Below are 24,939 nucleotides of genomic sequence, written 5' to 3' on the forward strand. Positions count from 1 at the left end.
CTGTCGAGTGTATATTTTAGTTTAGTGATAAAAACCTAGAATTGTTTTAGGCAGGTCATCATCTTTGACCCACCAACCCCTTCCTATATACTTTGAGGGCGATTCAGGATATTTTATATCATCTCATTCATTTGACCACCTATTTTCGTTTTCACTTTCAATTGCAAACCAAAGCCAGAGGGTTTCAAGCTTAATTATAGCCATGGATTTGGGTAGAAGGGAAATAGAAGAAATCGACGAAGAATTAGGCAGAAATGATAAGGCAGAGGAAGGGCAAGACGAAGTGGGCTTGAGTCCAGGTTCGTTGTTATTTCTTGAACCCGGAACTAACTGCTGTATTATAGCCGTGATTGGATGCAAGACCAATATTGATCCTGGGATCGTCAAAGAGGGACTAAAGCAAACTCTGGTCCACCATCCACGTTTCTCCAGCAAGTTGCAGGTAAGAATTTAACATACTCTTTTCAAATCTATCTTCTCTTCTTAGTTTATTAGTGCTTGGTTTCTCACTTTCTCCTGATCATTCGCTAGCTATAATCAATATTGGAAAGTACTATCATCATATGGTGGAACTCAAATAAAAAGTAATCTAGACTGAGAATTTATAATTGGTTAAATAAGTACTTATATTTTTTTCACCTAAATAAACTCTTATTTTAAGTCAAAGGTTGACTTATGTTAAGGGTTTATTTAGATATAAGTTAAAAGTTAAACTTACTAAAGTAGAAGTTAAAAGTTAAAAGAATTGTAGAATTCCATAAAAGTACGTGCTTTTATTTAAATAAATTGGTACCATTTAAGGGGTTTTTATCCTAATTTAAATTCAAGTGAAATTATAAAGCTAACATAGATACAAAATGTAATCCAAGCTTAAGTAAAATGTTTTCTAATAATTAGAATATAACAATAATGTTGCAAATGAAAACGGCAACGGAAGTGTTAGTGTCACAAGCCGCGAATTAAAGCCCATGATCAATGCACACAAAGTATTACATGGAGGTAAATTGATTAAGTGGGGCTCATTTGACCCACTTGAACTAGGTCCATTCATTGAACACAGGGAGAATTCCATCTATTTGAAGCCTTGGTGATCAAGTGAAACACTCCACTAAAACTAGAGTTACCAGGGTAAGTATTGTAAATCTTAAGGAATAAAGATTTATAGAGTTTAAATCACTTAGGACTCTCATCTTGTAGATACACACTTGTTGATGTAATTCAATCTGTGTCGTTGGACTTAGGGGAGCTCAACTATAAATAGAGACATTTCTCCTCATTTATAATCATCTAATTGATAGTTAAAGAATATATTGAGAGCACTTACTGAAACAACTTGTGTGCATTTCTTTCTTGTGGCTTTTCAGTTCGTTCATTGCTCCGTCACTTTAAGTTGCTTCTACTATATTCGGTGCCTTAGATAATTTTCGTAAAATTCTCATCTTTCAAGAGTTAGGCTAACTTAGGAAGATTTGAGTTAAATAAATCACCTAAGTTCACGTAGTTTGCCAAACTTAAGTTCTAGCCTGTAACAGTTGGTATCTAAGCTATGGTTCGAAGGCGATGGCTAAGATGTCGAAAGGAGTAGATGAGTAGGTTGACCCTGTGGAGACTCATGGGAGGGGTAAGAGAGCTAGCAGCTCGAGGGATATGCTGTCAGTTATGGAAGGTAAGGTTGCCAAACTTGAGGGCACCATGGGTTATGTGAGGGGACCCTTGAGGAAGTTGATGGGCGTACCATAGAGTTGGAATTGAGGCAAGATCAGCAAAAGGAATAAGTGGTAGAGGCCCTCAGTGCTAATGTGGATGTGATGCAAAGGGTATTCAGTACTGCTATGGGTGAGCTGACTGAGAAGAATGATGCTCTCGAGGCCATGGTGGCGGCCTTGAAAAAACAGATTATAGAGCATAAGGGGGAGTTTGCTATCTACAAAGTTTCTTTAGGTAATAGGGTGTTAGCTGTGGCACCTATGCCCAAGGTAGATGTCCCGAAGCCAAAAGAGTTAAATGGGACGAGCTCTACAATCAATGTGGACAACTTCTTATTGGGAATGGAGTAGTACTTCCCTGCCAAAGGCATCATGGATGATGCTACTAAGGTAAATGCTACTACTATGTATTTTTTTATATCACTTTGTTATGGTGGCAGCGTAAGTCCACAAATGAGAAATGAGGTGGAGCTACCATTGGGACTTGGAAGGAGTTCCAAAGTGAATTCAAGGGGCAGTTTTATCCAAAATATATCGAGGATAAGGCTTAGCCTAAGTTGCAACGACATACGCAAGAAGGCACAGTTATGGAGTATGTGCGGGAGTTCGATTAATTGATTCTCCAAATTTTTTATTTGGGTGAGAAAAGGACATTTTTCTTTTTCATGGATGGGTTGAAGCCTTGGGCAAAGTTAGAGTTGCAATGTCGAGGGGTCTGGAACGACGAAAATGTGCAAGTGTACACAATCGCAACAAGTAATAAAGTGACAAGTAAATGTCGAGTTATCGTACTCACAGGGACTGTGGAATCAATTATTTATGAATGCAATTTAAAACACTTTGATGAAGAAAAATATTTTAATTTGATGAGATGATGAAAAACAAAGATTTTTAACTAAGTACAATAAATAAAGAGAAAATAAAAGTTCCAATGCACGATTTCAAAAGATGACATAATTGTGTTCTGTTAATTACATTTCTTAACTTAGAATTATTAAACTCATGTTCATGTTGTTACGAATAAATGCACAGCAACTCGGTAATTTGCTAACTCATGAACATACTTACCTACCAGAATCCATTAATCTCTTCATTTTATCTCTATGTCAATTCAGCCGATTGAACAAATTTTAATAAGAAAATGTGTTAATGCACATACATACTTATGAAATTAAAATAATCTCTTATACATATCTCTATACCAATCCAAACAATTAATTCAATCTCATAAGCACATAAAAGATTACGTGAGGTAACAATGTATTTCTACCTTGAAACAGTTTAATCACAATAATCTTGGAAGTTATGCAAGGCTAATGTATCGTTAGATACCATTGCTAATTTAATCCTCAGCTGTCTTAGATAATTAAACATGCACTGATTAAGTATTGTGTCAATTAATTACAATTTCAATTCATTTAAATAATTAACTCAATAGTTACCTTACAATTGTAATGCAAGATTAATTTAGTCATGGGTTTACTTAATCAAACATCTTGCCGAAAGCTATAACAACACAAACACAATTTTAATAACTCAAGCAGTCGAAATGCAATCAACCTAACACGAATTAAATTCAAGTCACATTAATTAAATTAAACATATCAACATCATAAATATTTATAGACATGTTCACCATAACAACAACATTAAAAGGATAGGGAACAAGAATCAAATCCGGTGTTTCTCCAAGGCTTGACTAGTTTGCTCCGCTCCTCCTTTTCCACTTGTTCTTGTTGAACTGAGGCTTCCATGAACACTTGAATGCTGCTTCAAATGGTGGTTGAATGACTCCTTTTCAAGAGGTGAAATTGGTAAGGGAATGGGGAAGGAAATGAAGAACAATGAAGACAGAAAAGTAAGAGAGAACTGATGAATAAATTGTTTTGAGATGTGTTTGAAGTGACCAGACAAGGTGGCAATTATAGGTTGAGAAGGCTGATAAAAATAGCCAAAATTAGAAGCCAAAGACTCCCCACATGGCCGGCCACACATGTGGCATGTTTGAAGATTTCAAACATGCTATTTTTAGGTAGGGGCAAATCTTGAAAGGCATGAATAGTGGAGAGGTTTGAATGCAAATTGAAGGAGTCTTCAAGGGAAATTTTGCAAGCCAAATAATCAAACAAACAAGCTGATTGGATCAGCGTATGGGACAATTTTGGGCTGCCCAGTGCTCGGTTGGATCGGTTCAACTCAACTAGGCCCCTTTTTATAATTAATTAACAATAATTTATTTAATCAAATTAAATTGGATTAAAATTAAAATTAATTATATTATGAATTAATATTCATAATTTGGACCATCTTCAGCTGAAAATATAATTCGTCTGGATTCTTCAAATTTGCTTCTCGGTTTTCTGCTTCTAGTAGTGTCTACTGAGCCATTTTTCACCCTTTGTGCTAATCTGTTGAAAATGATCAAAATTAATCAAAAATTATTATAAAATTAAGTAAAATTCAACATGCTAATAATTTAAGCATAATTTAACTCTTTTATAATAATTATATATTTTTTGATAAGAATTTTACCGAAACTGTATGAATTTGAGTTAAAAAGGGCATGAAAAAGTGTGTATATTTTCGGGTTTCCAAGGTCAAAGAACTTTCCAAAACAATGACCGTTATGAAGTTTCTAATCGAGATAGTTCTGAAGAAGACAAGTTTGAGTCTTCCAAGCCCAAAAAGAAGGCCAATGATAGGGGAGATGAAGAAGGAAAGCTTGAGCATAGCAATGGAAATGGTAGTAATGGAAAACCACATAATGGGAAGTGGAAGCCCAACAAAAAACCAAAGGAGCCAATGAGATGCTTCCTTTGTGATGGTCTGTATAAGTTAAAGATGTTGGAAAAAAATCAATTCAAAAACGATTTTTTTGCACAATGAAAAAAATTTTGAAAACTGAGTTGGTTAGCAATTAACCTTTTATTGAAATTGCACCTATATTTTTGGCTAGAAGGATCCTTGTCGTCCTTGCTTTCAACTAAACAACCTCCTCTTCTATTCCCGTACTACGAACTACTTCGAGTGTGAGCTTGAACAGTTCGAATCAAGCACAAAACTAAAAATAGTTTTTTTTTACTTTTAGTGTTAACTTAAAATCTCTCTGAATAGAAATCGGTAGAATTTTTATTCTAGAAAATAAAATTTATATTTAGAGAATAAAATTCTCACTATTTTCGGACAAAATAACAATATCTGAAAGTTGTATATTTAGCCTTATTGTTGCCATCTATTTATAGGGAGAATAGGTGAAACCCTAATTGAATTGTAGAAGTATATTTCAAATAGAAAAGCAAACTCCTAATCTAATTAGGAGTTGAGGGGGCGACAACCCTAGTTAATTATACTAGGGTTTGTCATCCCTAGCATTATCATGAGGGGCTTTTAGGCCTTTTCCATATTGGGTCTAATTACAAGTACTTCCTAGACTTTTAGCACATCCTTTATAATTCCATCCAACCTGATATTTGTTTTTCTATTTCCCAAAATGAACACCTTAAAATTAATTAATTTTCCAAATAAATAATTCTCTTAACCCAATTTTAATTCCATTAAAATCATAACAACTTTACCGTAAAAGAATCTATGCGAAAATTTCTTTAACATTTCTACATTTAACGGATTCACTATGACCAAATGATTTATTTCTATTTTCGAACTTCATTTAATTCGAAAACCATCAAATCATTTACTGGTCATTTTCACTTTCATTTTGGAGAAAACCACATTCATTTCCAAATGTTTCTCATTTTTCCATTTTTACCATTTCGATCCATTTCCGCTCATTTGATTCAACATGCAATTCATTTCTAGTTTAAATGAGCTAGAGAACAATTGGACATATGTGATTAGAGCTCAAAAGATTAATAACTAAGTTCCAAATTTTTGCTTATTAATTACAAAACCATTTAGCCACAAAGTCATTTGAATATAGTATTGTGACTGAGCTCTCCCAAATGACATACCATTATGAAAGCAATTCGATTAGTGATCCTGCAATGACCTTGCCATAAGTGTGTTATCCTCATAGGGTATCCTTAATCTCTTTGGGATCAATTTTCTCTCCCAATATGATCCTATTTTATCTCATGGTAACATTACATCTTCCTTCATGAAAAGTCAATTACTATCATATAGTAATCAAGTCATTCATCACAGAGAAAAATGACCCAAGGTCAACTTTACTTTTTATCAATCATGTAATGCAAATGAGAGAATATCACGTACGCATATCTCAGGCTATGAATTCCACTATTGTGAACGATGCTACATAATACAGAAGTCATATCACCAACGACAAACTTTTAGTTCCTTATCTATTTTAACTTAGGCTTTTACTTACATCAAAGTATACATATCACACATACATAGTTCGTCATCCACTCATAATTAAAGTAGGCCACACTTTGAACATCACAAGTGAATAAATTCATTCATGATATTTTCTTCTTGGGTCTAGTCCGATGTACTGTCAGTCTAGTCAGACGCATCTATATCTCCATCTTCTGGGAGTGATCCTCTCTGATGCCAAAGACAAGACATCTCTGCAATTGGACTTGATAGATAACATATTAGTCTTTCAATAGGTTTACTCATTTCCGATTAGAATAAGGACATATTTAGGTTTTTTTACTAATATAATTTATTTTTCTATATTACGATCCGACCACGTAATACCGCTTAGTATTTGTTTAAACAATACACAACCAATAAGCCAATAGTTGCTTCTTTTTCGCTTTGCATGAAAAAACCACATGAGAAAAATTATACAAAGTATATTAATGTAATCCATGAATTGTTTTATTAACCAATCTATACAAAAAAAAATTACAAGTTTCTAAACGAATATACTACACTCAAGGTACTAAATCCAACAAAGGGGTTGTCTAAAACATCCATGTTTTCTTCCATTGAAAGGGATGATTATCCAGAAAAAGCACGATTGAAGCTTGGTTCGGTCTTGAGTTCTGTCAAATTTAAGAAGGCTAAAGAAAATGAAAAGAAGCCAGTGAAGTGTTTCTTATGTTGTGGTCCGTATAGGATGTGAGATTATCCAAAGCGATTTAAGCTATTCGCGATCAGTAAAGAGATGAAGCGGAGCCATAGAGTAAGGCTTTAAAGCTTGTTTCAATGATACTCAATTCTGCAAAAGCAAGTAGGGATCGTAAGCAAAAAGGGTTGATGTTTGTGGAAATCAACATTGTAGGCTGAATGAGTGCTCTTGTTGATACGGGGGCATCAAACTTATTCATATCAGAGAAAGTCGTGGGTAAACTTTGTCTCTTAGTTGGCAAATCAACTGAGAAGATCAAGACTGTTAATTCGAAAGAGGTCCGAACTGTGGGAGTACCATGATCATTGCTAGACGTGCAAATGTCTAGATTGGAAATACTACAGCAAAAAGACAATTAATTAAACCAGCGTTGTCCACAAGTATATGTGTCAAATTGTAATATAGTTTGTTTGCAACGAAACACTTGAAAGTATTTCGAGGATCGTACCCAAGGGATTATGGATTGGAGAAATTTAATATTAAATTAATTATAGAAAATAATTACTAATCTAATTGAGTCACGAATTAGCAGTGCTGATGAAAAAATAACATATTAATTTAACTAATCAAAATTAATTAATCAAAAATAACCTAATGGAATTTAATTAACCTAAGATATCCTAATTGAATTTCCTATTCCTAGTGTCAATGATGTGAGCTCCTGGCCAACGATCGATTGAATCCCTAATTATCAATTAAGTTTCTAACTAGCTTCAACTGAGTTATTTACTACCCTTGGCTAAGAATACCATTTCGGTCTTACCTGACTAGATATTCTACCATGGGCGTCACTCCCTAGTATACTAAATACCCTTGAATAAACACCCAATTTTAGACAATTAATTTCTTAACTAGTAAATGAAATCAATAACCGAAACATGCAAGATATAAAATATGCACAAGATTTTATTCCAATATTCATACAAACGTCAGTTCATCAAGCTAATGACATATAAATCATGGAATGAAAGAATAAAATGAAATAGAATGCTCATTGATAAATAATAAAACTATCTGTCTCAGTCTAACCTAGGTCTAACCCCTTCTCAGGTAACTTTAAGGCGACTTATATAGGTTAGATTTGTGTTATGTGGTGCCTACACTATACTTGATACACTTTAAGTCTAATTAATACAATATAATATTAAATGACTAGGGTTTAATTAAGGAAATAGCCCTAATTTTCTATCCAAGGAACAGTCGTTTCTTTCCATAAATTTTTCGCGTAGTCGCGATGTCAAGAAGGGTCAGTTCGCAACGTCGTCCCCATTTCAGCCTTAGAAGCTTTGAAGTTCTGTGTCGTGATGCCGCATGCATGTGCCACGACACGGTCATCGTCCTTTATACTCTTGGGCCTTAATTGGCGTTCTACATACTCAAATAGCCTATTAGTCATTCTTGATGCCCAAGTTGGCCTAACAGGTCATCAAAATACTAAAAAGTTCATAAAAATCATTATTTTGCAACAAAATAAAGCTAAGCTAATAAAATTGAAAATATAACAAATAAACATAAAGCAACTAGAAAACAAGCTCGGTAAGTGTCAGAAAGACTCTAATTTGCCACAACGAATTATGGAAGATCAAACTCCCCAACACTTAACTTGTTGCTTGTTCTTAAGCAACAAAATAAAGAAACAGAAAACAACATGAAAACAAAATGACTAAATAGTGCTTGAGCATGCTTCATATACGAGATTAATTTGGAAAATTGGAAATGAGTCAATGTGACAAAACACGTAACTCTAGGACGATATATAATTGACTCCCGATTTTAAATATCAAACACTTTAGTTCACTAGGTTACAAAGTAAACAAATTCGAGAATGCCAAGTATTTTATTCCATCCAAACAAATACACAAGTAGACATTTATGTTTGAAGAATACAAGTGGTTAGAATTGTCAACATTCAATTTAATTTTAATCAATGATTCGTATCAACTAGGTCACATAGGACTTTTCGGCATGTAATGTTCTGCGACTTAGGCTGGTTCAGAATTGAAAAGTTCACTCTACAAAATGGGTTAAGCACGAAAATAGTTTGGCACATTATATTGACCCCTATGCTACCCCAATTATATCCCTTAGCTCACCACCTTATATTCACTTCTCTCGCCTTCCCAAGGTACAGTATAGTATTCATGAGTACAATCCTCTTAACGAGTCTTTTGCGAAAAAATGAGTATTTTTCTTCTTTCTCCTATTTTTTTATCTTCTTTCTCTTTCTTTTTTCTCACTTTGCTTTTTTTTGTTCTCGATTTTGTCGCTTGGCTTTTAGCCTTCACAAAACTTTTCTTAACTTTAATTTTTTCTTATTTAACACATAAATTTGCAAGAATCTTATACTCACTATAGTATAATATTCCTTACTTTTCACTCTCAACTATTTTCATTTTGAAACATTTGTGATGTATCTACCTACCTCTCAATATTAATGGCCCAATGTCTAAGTTCCTGTTGGTGCTAAAAAGAAAAGGATCAAGAGATTATATATCAGGCTGACGGTTTCATTCGAGGTTCATCCAGAAAATGGAATTAGGCTCAAAATAGGGTACTAGGGAAGTAATACATAGGGTCAACTTTTTTTGCTCTTGTGGTTACCAAACAATACCTTAGGTCATCCCTAAATGTTTCAATTCATGAATTCAATTAATTGTATTTTAACATTCTAACAATCTATAATTCAAACAAACATATATATATTTCTATGTACTTATTTTTCATTTGGTATACTTAACACACTTTCACCTCTTTACAGTTTAACAAAGTGAACAAATTAGTTTAACATTAAATAAATTAAAATCAATTACTATCGAGCTAAATTTACAACTTATACACAAAATCCTATTTACATGCTCCTAACCAATCACTTGTATTTCTACAAGCTCGAGCACAAACAAACACACAAAATTAAAATTAACGACTAAAATACATAAACAAGTAACAAAAATTTTGAAATTTTGAAAAAATTAAGAAAAAGTTCTATGTTAATCGATTGGTTGATACTCACTTATTATGACAAATCATAAGATATATTAATAAGAGAAATTAAATAATTAAAATAAAAAGAATGAAAATAAATAAACGACTTAAATTAATAAAATCAATTAGGAAGATTAAATCGTTTCAGGGCTTGCAATTAACTTTGGATTAGGGTTTTAGGGTGGATTAACTATTGATTAACCAATTATTACCTCTTGACCTCTAACTAATTAATCTATTAGTTGATTTTCACTTATCTCCCGACCTCACTTTCTCAACCAAGATAAACCACGATTTCCTCGGTTAGACTTATCTTTCGATCTCATCTAACCTATGATTACATCCCAAGGTTGTCAAGCCTAGGGTTTAGGAACACATAATCTATACCAACTAATCCTTTCGCAAAACTCGAAATCCTCCGTTAATTATGTCCCATCCAATCGTTAATCTCCCCTAAGGGATTTACTTACTCATATTGTTTATAATCTTAATCTCAATTGAAATGAGCATGTAATCAACATGAATAAATCAGAAGAGAAAATAGATTAGAATAATCTTAGGATTGATGCTGATTTAAGAATGGAGTAGTAAATCTCTCGATTGAAATAAGGAATAACGTCGCTCAGAAAGAAAAATAAGTAAAATACTTCAATATTATAAAAGAACTCCTAGACCAAAATCAATTCCAAGAGTAAAAAACAAAGAGTTTCTAAAAAAGATGAATAAAAACTAAGTTTAATCCTACTCCTAAACTACGAGGGTTTTGAAGCCATCTAAGATTACTTAGTTACATCAAACCCCTAAGGTCTTATTTATAGGAGTGCTGGGAGCCCGAATTAGGTCTTTGTCACATCCTAGCTCTTCATATAAAGTCAATTGTGGAGATGAAAATAACCTTGGAAGACTTGGGTAGAACGTTGACCTATGTCGGGCCATAGGCCTTGCGTGGTGCGACACGACAGGTGCTCCACGCCTTGTATGGTTTGTTTCATGTGTTAATGGCTAGGGAAGCTTGTACATCACTCGTCTCTTGCTCCCACGTCAATTGGGCCTATGAATCATCATCCTACACACTCAATTTAACATATTAGCACTACATAAGGCCCATGTCGGGCTAATAGGTCACAATACGCCTAAAATATATTAGAAAACACTTATTTTACTAATATTTAATCCTAACTACTAAATTGCCTAGAAAACAAGCTCTTTAAGTGCAAAAATAACCTGAAATAACTATTACATTTGACGGTAGGTAAATGATCCTATTTTACCTCATGGAACAATTACATATTGCTTCAGGTAAAGTCAATTACTATAAAATAATAATCAAGTCATTCCTCACAAAGACAAACGACCTATATCTCAGGCCACATTTACTTTTCATCAACCATGTAATAACAATAAGACGATATCATTTACCCATATCTCGGGCTATGAATTCTAATATTATGAATGTCGTAACATATTGCAGAAGCTGTATACCCAACACACCATTCCTTATCTATTTGAACTCAGGCTTTTACTTATATCAAAGTATACGAGTCACACATACATAGTCTTTCATCCACTCAAGATTAAGTTTGTTGGCTCTACACTAACATGCTTACCCTCTAGCCACTTGAAAGAAAACTTAAGTTCAGGAACTATACGATCATATCTTTCAGTGATTTTCACAATCTTTGGATTTTGCAATGTTAGTACTTGAAAAATCGAAGATGGAAATGTTAAGAGGTTTCTCACATGTACCTTCTCAGTATGACTTACCACCTACCAAATACCAGTTGTGCCAGAACAAACTCAATCATCTTCACTACTTTTCTTATTAGCATAACAACCTTTGGACTCACTGAATCCTTTTGTGTGTTTAGGAACCAATTTTTCGTTGCAATTGCAAACAAGGAAACATATACAATGGAAAATGAAGAAGTTATAATTCTTCCTTTCTCAATCCATAAAATGGTAGATCTTATTGGCAATCACAATAGTAGTGGCATCCAAGCTGTCATCCAGTTCAACCATGTTTCTATTGTAGCACTGAAGCACTCTCTATATTAGCTCTCGGTTGAACTCATACCAATGTCCTCTAACATACACCTTCTGATAAAATTTGCTTCTTGAACAAATGATCTAGAGCATCAAATTGGCAAAGAACACAAACACAATCTCCATTACATATGGCTTTACAAATGAAATAATGCCAAGTAAACCACTATTTGTCGTGAAGGTGTTAATGCATTGCTTAGCAAAACTTTCATTTTCAATATTTTGATCGTTAATGAAACACTTTGTCCTCAATCCCATGAATTTGTTGGGGTAATCAGGCATCAGGAATGTCCAATCCTTCTTGAGCAAAACTATTTCCTCTTTTGCTTTTTCCTTTTCAACTACTTCAGCAAGCAATGTTGGAACACCACTATTCTTCAACTTTTTATTTCTTCGAATGGCGGACTTTGTTATCGCAAGCTTCTTAGACTTAGCCTTTGATGACATAATTTATTTTAAAGGAACATTTTTCTCAAAGCTTGAACCTAAGTAGGAACTTAAATTAAAACTAATGAATTACTCATCAGATAAGTGAATAACCTCCACGCTCAAACTCTCTTTTTCCTTATTTCTTTTCTAGAATGGCTTGGTGGCAATAGAAGCCTTCTATTTTTCCTTATCTTTTGACTCATCCATGGCTTCCAACTTTAAGTTAGCCACAAAATTTGTCTTTATCCTTAAGGGGTAGAGGATGTGGCCACAGGTTTAGTCTCTTTTGTGACCACAACTTCATGAGAAATCTCATTTACAATAGTAACATTAGTAACATTCTAATAAATACGAGTCTTAAGAACTATTATGTTAGTCTCAAACTCATATTTATCACCATGACTAATAGAGGGATTAACATCAACATTTAAGGCATTATTTACAAGAGTTTCATCAATGACAAGATCAACGTCTCCTTGAGAAATATTGCATCAGTCAATGACTCCATCTTTCCTTTCAACATAGGTTGATGCTCTAGAATTGGTCAATTAGCAAGCAACTTATTGATCTCTACTATGACATCCTAAGAAGAGGTATCTCCACTCTCCTTATTTTCCTCTAATTGGTTCTCTTGCTCCTCTAGAGGGCCAACGATAGTGGGAACTACCGCCTCTATTAATCCTCCTTCCTCATGTCTCTCTAGTTGAAATCTGATGTACCTTCCCTTTCAACTCTAAGTCTTTTCTAAGCCTTGTCAAATTCCTTTTGAGAAGTAATTTTTGTTCATTCCATTATTAATTTGATAAGACAACATAGATGAATAATGAAGAGGGAATAACAACTTGAGCAATAGCAACTTATAGAAAATGTGAATCGGATAGGGCCACTGCACAACCCCTTCAAAGACCCTTTTTGGAATTACAATAAAATAAAATTTCAATCTATTAATGTAAAACACAAAATTATCGCGACTCCTTTAAAATAAAATTTTCCCTCTAGGATTAGTTGAGAGAAATAAATAAAAATATATTTTCCTAACAAATTTTTAATTTGAAAATGACATCAAGGTTCAACATTTGGATGCCTTTCAAAAAATTGTTTGGGTCAGCTAGACTTGACACACACGAATAAAGGACCTCAAATGCTTAAACCTAGCTGCATCTAATGGTTTAGTAAACAAATCAGATAGTTGAGCTTGTGTAGACCCAAACTTAAGTCCAACAACACCATTCTCAATAAATTCTCTTATGAAATGATTCCTTATGTTAATATGTTTTGTCATTGAATACTGCATTGCATTCTTGGAAATACTAATGGCACTTGTGTTATCACAGAGAGTAGTATTCATATCCAAATCAACACTAAAATTCTTCATGATTTTCTTCATCCAATTCAATTGAGCATAGATACTTCTTGCAACAATGTACTTAAATTCTACATTAAACAAATAGATTGAAGCTTTCTTATTACTTTACCATGACACCAATTTCAAACCAAGGAAGAAACAGCTACCTGATGCACTCTTCCTGTCATAAATGTCGCTCGCCTAGTTAGGATCACTGTAACAAACTAGACTCATCTTGCTATCTTTTCTCAGATCAGTAGTTCTATGGACATAACAAATTATCCTTTTCACAACCTTCACATGGGGCTCTCTTGGAGTTGCTTGGTACCTAGCACATACTCACACACTTAATGATAGATTAGGTTTATTAGTAATAAGGTATAAGAGACTACCAAACATGAACCTGTAAGTGGTCTTTAAAGTGGGCACTCCCTTCTCATGATTGAACACTGATACACCAGTAACCAGATTCTTTGCATACTTCTCTTGTGAAAAAAAAGCACCATATTTCATTTGCTTAATCTAGAAACCAAGGAATTAGCTCAATTAAACAACAATAGTCATATTGATTTCACCATGCATAAGCTTAACAAAGTTGTCTTTAGTTGCTATTGAAATAGCTCAAAATATGTTGTCATCGAATTAAATTTGAGCCAAGGGAGTTAACCCTCTCTATCTTCTAATGATCAATGTTTTGTCTATTGACTTCCTTATAAAACCTTGACCAATAATAAATTGATTCAACCTTTCATACCATGCACGAGGTGCCTATTTGAGACCATACAAGGCTTTAATCAATTTGTACACAGTCTAGATGTGTAGGGTCTTCAAAACCATTTGATTGTGCCACACAGACATCCTTATTCAAGTAACCATTTAAGAAGGCACTCTTGACATCCATTTGATACAATTTGATGTCTAGATGAGTGGCTACAAAAAGCAACATCCTAATGGCTTTAAGTCTTGCCATTAGTGCAAAAGTTTCATCAAAATCCACTCCTACTTGTTTGTACCCTATGCAACCAACCATACTTTGTTTCTCGTTATGTTTCCAAACTCAACAGTTTTATTTTTGAGGATCCACTTAGTGCCAATAATATTACAGTCTACAGGTGGTATCGACTCAAGTTTCTATACTTCATTCCTTTCAAAATGCTGAAGCTCATCTTGAATGGTTTGGATCCATTCCGCATCCTTCAATGCTTCTCCAACTATCTTAGGCTCAAATTGAGATTTATAACACACAAACCTCATCATGTCTCAATAATTCTATTTAGGCTTCCCTCTTATTCAAACACTATCATGAATGTCACCAATGATATCACTTGTAGAGTGATTCTTTCTAACTCTAGAAGAGGGTTGCTGTTGATCAAATTCATCATAATAATCTTTTGCCTCAGTTTCATCTTCATCATTTTTACTCTCATCAGTATGTTTGTCATCCATCAATGAGTGGTCATTGAAACTGGGCATTGCAACGTCCAATTAGGATTGTAAAGGATCATTTTCTACCTATTTCTTCCACAAGATCCTTAATCATCTATCAAAACATTTATGGACCCTATCACCTTTTATATTATCTTATTGTAAACTCTATAGGTTTTACTGTTTGTAGCTTATTAGTTAAACTTCCTTTGATGCTCTTGATCCTTCAAACTAAGCAGATATTTCCAAAAGCATGAAAGTATTTCACACTTGGTTTTATGTCCTTCCACAACTTATAAGGGGTGACCTAAGTTTTGGGCTTTAGGTGCACCCTATTAATCACATAGGTAGTTGGGTTGACAGCTTCTACCTAGAACTTGTGAGCAATAACTTTACTATTTAGCATCACTCTAACCATCTTTTGCACTAACCTGTTCTTTCTTTCTACAACTCTATTATGCTGTGGAGTTTTTGGAGCAAAAACTCATGCTTGACCTCTTCTTCCTCACAGTAATCTGCAAAATCCTCATTGTCAGGCTCTCTTCCATGTTCACTTTTTATCCTTCGAATCCTTCCAATAACGCAACCCCTTTCATTCATTAAGGTTTTTCACAACTTCTAAAATGCTTCAAAAGTGTTAGACTTGTCTCTAAGGAATATCACCCATGTGAATCTCGAATAGTCTTATACACAGGCTTTAGGAACAACACCACTCAATTTAGGAATACCCTTGATAGTCTCGAATTAGATCAATTATTGAAGTCCTTTGTAATGTACATGACCAAGCTTCTCGTGCCATGGTACTAACTCAAAGACACTTGCCTTGTTAGACTTCATAAACTGTAAAACCTTGTAGAGATTATCAAAGGTCCTGACCCCTTCCATAATCTTCTCTTTTGTCTTGGAATAGATTCCATAACCATCTTTGGTGAAGTTGACCAACATCTATTGGTCACACAACAAACTAAATTGACAAGATTGGCTTTCAAACCATCTGCCAGCAACACATTTGTTAACCTAGGCAAACCTAGAGCACTAGAGTACCTATTCCAAGTATATTGACCCTCTTTCCATAAAAAAAGTGACTTTCCTACCAAGACAGTCTTTAAAGTCAACAAGGAAATTTTGACTCCCTATAATGTGTGGTGTTGGAAAAATCTGGTTCAAAAATGGTTTTCCTGCATAATGAAAAATAAAAATTTCAAAAATTGAGTCGATTTGTGATATTTATAATAATAAACCTTTTACCAAAATCGCACTTGTGTTTTTTACTAAACTGATCCTTATCTTCCTCAACTTTCAACTGAACAACCTTCTCTGCTATTCTTGTATCATGATCTGCTTCAAGTGTAGGCTCAAAAGATTTGAATCAAGCACAGAACTAAAAAGAGTTTTATATACTTTTAATGTGAAAATGAAAATATCTTCTCAATAGAAAATTAGCAAAATTATTATGCCAAAAAATAGATTTAATAGTTAGCGAATAAAACTCTCACTATTTTTAGATTAGAGTAACAATATCATAAAGTTGTGTATTTAGCCCTATCGGTGCCATCTATTTATAGGGAGAAGAAGTAAAACCCGTGTTGAATTGTACAGGTTAATTTCAACTAGAAAAATGAAGGTGGCAACCCTAGTTAATAATACTAGGTCTTGTCATCCCTCCCTTTAACATGAGAGGCTTTTGGGCCTCTCTCATATCGGGTCCAATTACATGTACTTCCTAGACTTTTAACCCTATATTTTATAATTTGATCCAACCCAATATTTAATTTTCTATTTTCTAAAATAAATATCTCAATTTATTTCTAATTAAATAATCTTCTCAATCCAATTTTAATTTCGTTGAAATCATGACAACTTTATCGTAAAAGAATCCAAGGGAAATATATTTAATATTTCTACATTCAACTGGTGCACTATGACCAAATGATTTATTTCCATTTTTAACTTCATTTAATTCAAAAAAGCATAAATTCATTTCCATGTCATTTTTTATTTTGGAGAAAATCACATTCATTTCAAAATGTTTTTCCCATTTCTCAATTTTTATCATTTTTATCTATTTATGTTTAATTGATTCCATATGCAATTCATTTCTAGTTTTAACGGGCTAGCGGAGGGACTGATTGGACATATGCAATTAGGGCTTAAATGATTTATAATTAAGTTCCACTTTTTTGCCTATTAATTATAAACTTATTTAGTCACGATGTCATTCCACTATAGTTTCATTCTATTACGAAAGAAACTCGATCAGTGCTCGTCCAATAACCTTGTCATAAGTGTGTTAGTCTCATAGGATATCATTAATCTTTTTGGGATAGTATTTGTTCTCCCAATGTGATCCTATTTTATCTAATGGTAACCATTACATTTTCCTTCATGAAAAGTTAATTACTATCAAATAGTAATTGGTTCATTCATCATAAAGACGAGTGACTTGTGGCAATGTTTACTTTTCATCAACCATGTAATGGTAATGATAGGATATCATTTACCTATGTTTTGAGTTAAGAATTCCATTATTTTGAATGATGCCACATATCGAAGAAGTCATATACTTAACACATCAACTTTCGATTCTTTATCTATTTGAAGTCAGGTTTTTACTAACATCAAAGTATATTTATTCATTGATACATAGTCTGTCATCCATTTAGGATTTAGGTAAGCCACACTATGAACGTCACAAGTGAATAAATTCATAAATAGATTTAAGATCAATTCTTCTGGGGTCTAGTCTGATGTATTGTCAGTCCAGTTAGCCACATATGTGCACCTATCTTCTAGGAGTCATCCGCTCCAATGCCCAAGACAAAGCATCTACCCAATTAGATTTGATAGACTACTAATTATTCTTTCAATTGGTTTGCTCATTTCGAATTAGACTAAGGACATGTTTAGGTTTGTCTACGAATATAACTTATCTTTACGTATTACAACTCGAGCATATAATATTGCTTGGTATTAATTTAAACATTAAACAACCAGTGAGCTAATATTTGCTTATATTTTTATTTGCTTGAAAAAACCATATGAAGACAATTATACAAAGTATTTTAATTTAATCCATGAATTTGTTTTATTAACCAATCTGTTTGAAAAAAATAGAAATTTACAAATTAATATACTACACTCTGGGCACCAAATCCAACATCTAGAACAACCACTATTGAAGTACCACACATCTTCATGAGAAACATTTAATGATCTATAAGCTACAAGAAAACATTTTGGTTCCTTCTTCCTCCAGATTTGTTTCTATCTTCTAGCATTTGAGTGGTTTCATGCAGTTGGCACTTTCGCTAGAACTGAACATTTCCACCTCAAATCATGTAACATCTTAAAACACCTTGGTCGAATATGCCTTGGTGTATCACAATAATGACAAACAATTCTAGAATGAGCATGTACCTTTTTATTAGTCTTGATCGTTATAACCTTGGTTGAGCATTCACTAACTTCAATTTGCTTGGATGCTTTCACAAACACAGCTGTACTCTCCATAACAACTTTCCCTTTCTTCAAAAGTCCTAGTCCACCTTTTCTAGGTTGCGTTTTTCCAAAAGAAATCCAGCTTTCTACTCCTAACATTGAAATTTTCAAGAAGCAATTATGTGTTAGCCAACTCTTTTTTAATGTTAACTAGATTATCCAACTCCTTGGTTAGTAAAGATTCCTTAGCCTTAACATGCTTGATCAACTTCATGTTTTCCTTCGTTATTTGAGCATTCTCTTGTGAAAATTGAGTGTTAAACTCACACACTTGTTCCCATTTACTCAACATAGTCTTCTAAGTGATCAAGACCTCTCCATCAGAACCTTCATTAGAATCATCATCTGTCTTAACCATAGAACTAGAAAGCACACTCGAAGTAAAGGAAACAAAATTATTCACTTGATCCTTATCATACTCAAAACTGCTAGAACTATCTTTGTCACTCCATGATGCACACAATGTCTTCTTTTTTCTTCTTAAGAGTGTTAGCATACTCAACCAGAATATGACCATAACTAATACATTCATGACATTAGATGGCCTTATTCTTTTCATTCTCAGTCTCTTGTTTGATAGCAACACATTTTCTCTTGTTTTTAGGAATGCTCTTTGATTTCTCAAACTTGAACCTCCTAGCTTTGTTGAAGTTCTAAGTAAACAGTGCAATCTGCTCTTGAAATTCTTCTACGGTAGAGGCATCGATTGCCACTTCATCAACAACCTAGAGAGCAATGCTCCTTTCTCCCTTAGACTCAACTCTTTTAGATTCAGCCAGGTTCAACTCAAAAGTTTTTAAGGACCCTATCAACTCATCTTTCTTTAATTTTTCTAGATCTTTGGCCTCATAAATGGCAGTCGCTTAGATGGAAAATATTTTATGCAATGACCTTAATACCTTTCACACCATTTTAAAGTTTGAGTACTATTCTCCAATAGAATACTTCTGATTAGACAAGTCACACAACTTAGCATAAATTTCACCAATTATCTCAGAATATTACATTCTCAAGGTCTCAAATTTGGTGCTCAACATCTGCATCTTAGATTGCTTGATCGTATTAGTTCCCCCATGAGTAGTTTGGAAAATTTCCCAAGCTTCCTTTGCCACAGTTCACTTGGATATACATTTGAACTCTTGCATATCAATACCATAGAATATAGCATACATGGCCTTCAAGTTTGCAATGGCAACTCTCTCTTATTCAGTAGTCCATTCAACCTAAAGCTTCGAAACCTTTCCAGTGTTCAAATCAAAAGTAGGAGCTTGCCAGCTAGTGAGTATAGAACGCCATGCTATCGCTTCAACAGATTTAATATAGGCTTTCATCTTAGCATTCCAATAGGAATGATTACCATTCTCAATTATAGAGGAATGAGCAATTGAAAAACCTTCCGTTGTTAGTAAAAAGCAACATTAGGATCCAACACTAAATACATTAAATGTCTGCACTGACATCAGTTATTTCTACCTTAAGTTGCTTGCTTGTTAAAAGTGAAAACTACAATGGAAATGCTACATTATACTGGCCACTACGACTTGGCATTGTGAAACTATGCAAACAAAATAAGAAATAACACCAATAATTTATTTACGCAGTTTGATTTTCCTACGTTTGCGAAGCCTAGCTCAATGATTAATTTCACTATATTTGTTCACAAATACAAAAAGTATAGACATCTCACCTTTGTACCAAAGAGCTAGAACACTCACCTCCAAATCCTCCCCCTGAGAACTTGGGCAATAAAATTTTAACAACGTTTATAGTAATAGTTTGCACTCACTCACAAATCAGCTCCACTATGAACAAATTAGAATGCACATGATAAGCTCTCATACAAAACCTAGACAAGCCTCAAAGCATATGTTCAATTTTTTACTTGCTAACGTAGAATCTAGGTGAATACAAAGTAACTACTTGAAATTAACTATTACATAATTAATAATCAAAACACAATCAATCGAATATAATCTCTCCAAAATCAACAACACTATCTCAACAAATCTCTACATTCCAAGGACTTAATTCGTTCACATGAATCCAATCCAACCTTCAAATGCCGATGAATGGTTTCCATAGGTGGGCCATAGTATCTTCAATAAAACATTACATTAACAGGTCTAAGGATTTTCTTTATTAACTTGCCAAACCAAATAAGGCAAGTATTTACAACACCTCAGTGGCAGCCTGCAGTTGGCACTACCGAGTGCAACTCAGCAACTCTTAGGTCATATTGCCTCAACAAATAGTAAAGTATTTTCAAATGCCAAATTGGTAGTATAGTTGACCCTCTCTATAACGGTCTCATTTGTCTATTAAGATTTTGCTTGTTATATAGAGGTGGTTACTATACACCTTTAATAGCGAGTTGGTATTGATAGATAATTGTTTTAAACCTACATAAAAGTTCATATATGAATTTCCATCAAATGAAGAAAATTATAATTATGTTCAAAAAGAAAAGAAAGTTAGAATCAAATCAACAAAATTGAAAGATGTATAGCGGTGTATGCATAAAAGCTTTTATGCATATTTTGTTCTACATTCTTTCAAATGACTAATTATGAAGTTCATAAATCTAATAAGTTAAATTAATCAATATAAATTTATGTTGTTTCAAATTCATAGTAGAATGTTTAATCGAGAACTTAATAGTTTATTGAACTAATATAATTAATTTCACTCATTAAAGTTTATTTAATTTAATAAAATGTTATTAATAAATTTTTCATGTGAAATTTAAACATTTTATTGAAACGATATTTTAGTTAAGATCATTTTATTAATAAAATATAATTAATATACTTGCTTATATTAAATATCTATAATTTCACTTAAAATTCTGGACAACATGTTATAGAGAACTAATTAATAAAGAATATATTCCTTAACTATGGTTGTTGCTTTCATAAGTGAAAAATTGTTATAAAAGTTAAAATAATACATAAAAATTGAATTGACTAGAAACTTAATTGTTATAGTGAAATGATGTTATAAGATGCGACTATTATAAAGAGTGCTCACCGTATAACCAATAAAAGATATTTTACCAAATCAAAATGTTTTTACATTCGTGCTTTTATGCATATTAGTTCTTAATATTATATGGGTTACTCATAATTTTACATGCTTATTTGTTTATTTATTAAATAGTATAATTTTATTTCATGTAAACAATAAAGTAATACTATTCAAATTGTTTAACACAGTTAAACATATTAATTATTTTATAATTAAAATATTATAATAATAACTTTAAAGCATAATTAAACTTCATATGAAATTAGTAATGAAAGTAAAAAAAAAATTGTGATTACTTAGTTACTAATTGAATAAAAATACCTAAATATTAAATTTTAATACATCTATTTTATAGTGAAAAGATTTAGTTTTATATGATTGAAATACCAATAAAGTCTAACCGAAAATTGATGACTTGAATTATAATGGAAGTTTATTTTAACATCGGCATAAAATGTGCAGTTTATATTTAATAAAATATTATTTAATATTTAATAATAATAATATATTAAAATGTCAATTTAGTAAAATAGTAAATAACAAAAGATGTTTTCAGGGTGAAATCAGAAATTTTTGTTGGTGACAAGATAAAATTAGATTAAATTTTTCCTTAAAATAGATTAAATTGAATTTTGAGAGGAGAAAAATAATAATTTTTGAAATTTAACAAAAGCGGTAAAAGATATTAAATTGAATTATTTAAGTTTAATAGGGCTAAAACTGCAATTGAATCATTTAACCAAGGTATCAAGGCCATATTTCTGTTCAAATTTTTTTTCCGAATATTTTTTATTATAAAACTGTAATTTCTACCTAATTTAAAAAATAAATCCTTACGTAGAATGTGACTTGTACAGGCCGAGCTTGTCGGGTGAAGCTGATAGCTCGACCTTGGGACACATGTTTGATGTAGATCGTGTTCCAAAATTTGTTTTAGTGATAATTTCGTTTTGTCGGGAGAAGCTGATAACTCGACCTTGGAACACATGTTTGATGTAGATCGTGTTCCAAAATTTGTTTTAGTGATGATTTCGTTATATCTTTCAATACATTAACATGTTCCAAGAAACATGATTAATAGGTAATTAATGGTGTTAAAAGGAAATGGATTAAGACAGAAGTGGATTTGGACAACCATGTTATAGTCCAACAAGTAGACACACAAATGGAATCTCCAAGCCAATTTATTGAAGATTACATCTCCAATCTCACCACAATTCCTGTTGACTCCTCCAAACCGTTATGGGAGCTTCGCATTCTCAACCTCAAAACTCCGGAGGCAGAGGCTGTTGCCATCTTGAGGATCCACCATTCAATCGGTGACGGGATGTCTCTCATTTCCAGTCTGTTTGCTTGTTGCCGAAAGTCTTCGGACCCTGTAGCCTTGCCTACTATTCCAATGCAAAAACAAACCGATCGTCCTAGAAACCGGCGTGGTGTTTTGTGGCTATTGTTGTCAGTTTGGTCAGTTTTAAGGTTAATCTTGAACACCTTGGTGGATATTTCGCTGTTTATGGCAACTATTTTATTTATGAAAGACACAAAGACTCCTCTAAAAGGATTGTCTGGCGTCGAGCATAACCCCAAGAGGATTGTCCACCAGACTGTGAGTTTGGACGACATAAAACTAGTGAAGAATGCCATGGCCGTGGTACCTTTCACTCAATTTATACTTTTGTAAGTAGATATTACATATATTTTTCTTGAAGATCATAATACCTTTTCCTTTTTTTTCTTTTCACTTACTGTACTAGACCGTTAACGATGTCATTTTGGGAGTAATGCAAGCTGGTCTCTCGCGATATCTAAATCGAAAATATGGTGAGCTTTTTCCTCTGATAATATTGTTTCATATGAATGGTAAACATGGACTAAAGGATTCTTGATTTGTAGTTTACTATAATTTGGGTTGATTTGTAGTTTATAATTTGGGCAGGTAAAGTTGATAAGTCCAAGTCCAACAATCTTCCCGGACATTTCCGCTTAAGAGCAACTGTTCTTGTGAATATTAGACAAGCTATTGGGATCCAGGTGACTATTTTTCTCTCGTTGTGAATATACTTTCTTCTGGTTCTTCTTTTAATATGCTTTAGAATGGGCAGGCAATCGCTGATATGATGAAGAAGAAGTCAAAGGCCAAGTGGGGTAACAAATTGGGATTCATATGCTTCCCTTTCACCATTGCATTGCGACTTGATCCTTTAGATTACATTCGTCAAGCTAAAACCATCGCTGATCGGAAAAAGCTCTCCCTCCTAGCTTTATGCACATATTTAATCAACAATTGCGTTGTCAAATTATTTGGATCGAAGGTATCGTCATGTTTGGCATATAGAATATTTTTCAACACTACAATGTCAATATCAAACGTGGTTGGACCAGTAGAGGAAATAAGCTTTTTTGGTCATCCAATTGCTTTCATTGCTCCCACTGTTTATGGCCATCCACAGGTATATCGATCTATAACTCTTGCATATATACTGTCATTTATTACTCTTTGTTTTCTTCCTGCTTAAGTTGTTAAACCTATTTTGGATTTTAATTTATTGCAGGCCTTGATAGTTCATTTTCAGAGCTACATAAATAAGATGAGCATTGTTGTAACAGTTGATCCAAATGTGATTCCTGACCCTCACCTTCTTTGCGACGATTTTTCAGAATCTCTCAAGCTGTTTAAGGACGCCATCATATTAAACAACAGTGTAATTGCTAACTCAAACTAGGACCTAGGAAACAATGAAATTTAATTATAGCTTTTTTTCCGCAATAACGAACTTATTTTTCTTTCCAACTCAAAATTTTCTAATAAAATTGGAAAAGAAAAACGATTCAATTTTTAAAAGTAAATCAATTAAATTGATTTAGATTTATGTAAAAGGAGCTCCTATATACCTAAAAATTGTGTTTAGAATTTATATAATTACATAAAGTTTTTATTGATAAAATTTTTGTTTTTCTTTCAATTTGTTCTCTCTCATTATGTAATTAATGTAAAAATTTTTTTCATAATTAATAAATATAAAAAACTTTTCCAAAATGTAAATAATGTTCTTTGTATAATATAATTAATATATACATGATTTCTCTTAATACAATTAATATAAAAATGCTTCTAATTAAAATGTAATTTATTAAACTTTATTTTTATTGACCTTAGTGAAAAAATTTAACCTTGGTCACTAAAACTAAGGAATTAATTTATAACCATATCATATACCATAAAATCATCATGTAAAAAATATAAAATTTAAAAAATTAAAAGGTATAAGTGATAAATTTAAAATTTTAGTTCAGTATATAGATATGTGTATATGATGAATATTTCATATAATTATCTTTACTATAATAAAATGCTTAACCAAGTTTAGTGTCGAAGTCAAGTGACACCAACTTGGTAAAAAGACGAAAAATCTAAAATTATTCTTTAAAAA

The 24,939-nt window shown here is 32.9% G+C and overlaps 1 protein-coding gene across 1 annotated transcript; it reads left to right on the top strand.

Moving 5' to 3' along the window:
• The first annotated feature begins 1,832 nt into the window (after positions 1-1,832).
• On the top strand, positions 1,833-24,284 carry LOC105791120 (wax ester synthase/diacylglycerol acyltransferase 11). Its single transcript, XM_052634810.1, has 7 exons — positions 1,833-1,976; positions 2,058-2,096; positions 22,590-23,159; positions 23,263-23,329; positions 23,445-23,539; positions 23,611-23,958; positions 24,061-24,284. The coding sequence occupies exons 1-7, from the start codon at positions 1,833-1,835 to the stop codon at positions 24,229-24,231; spliced, it is 1,434 nt and encodes a 477-aa protein (XP_052490770.1). The 3' UTR covers positions 24,232-24,284.
• The last annotated feature ends 655 nt before the right edge of the window (positions 24,285-24,939 follow it).

Source organism: Gossypium raimondii, chromosome 8 (genome assembly GCF_025698545.1).
Source record: "Gossypium raimondii isolate GPD5lz chromosome 8, ASM2569854v1, whole genome shotgun sequence".
Lineage (NCBI taxonomy): Eukaryota > Viridiplantae > Streptophyta > Magnoliopsida > Malvales > Malvaceae > Gossypium > Gossypium raimondii.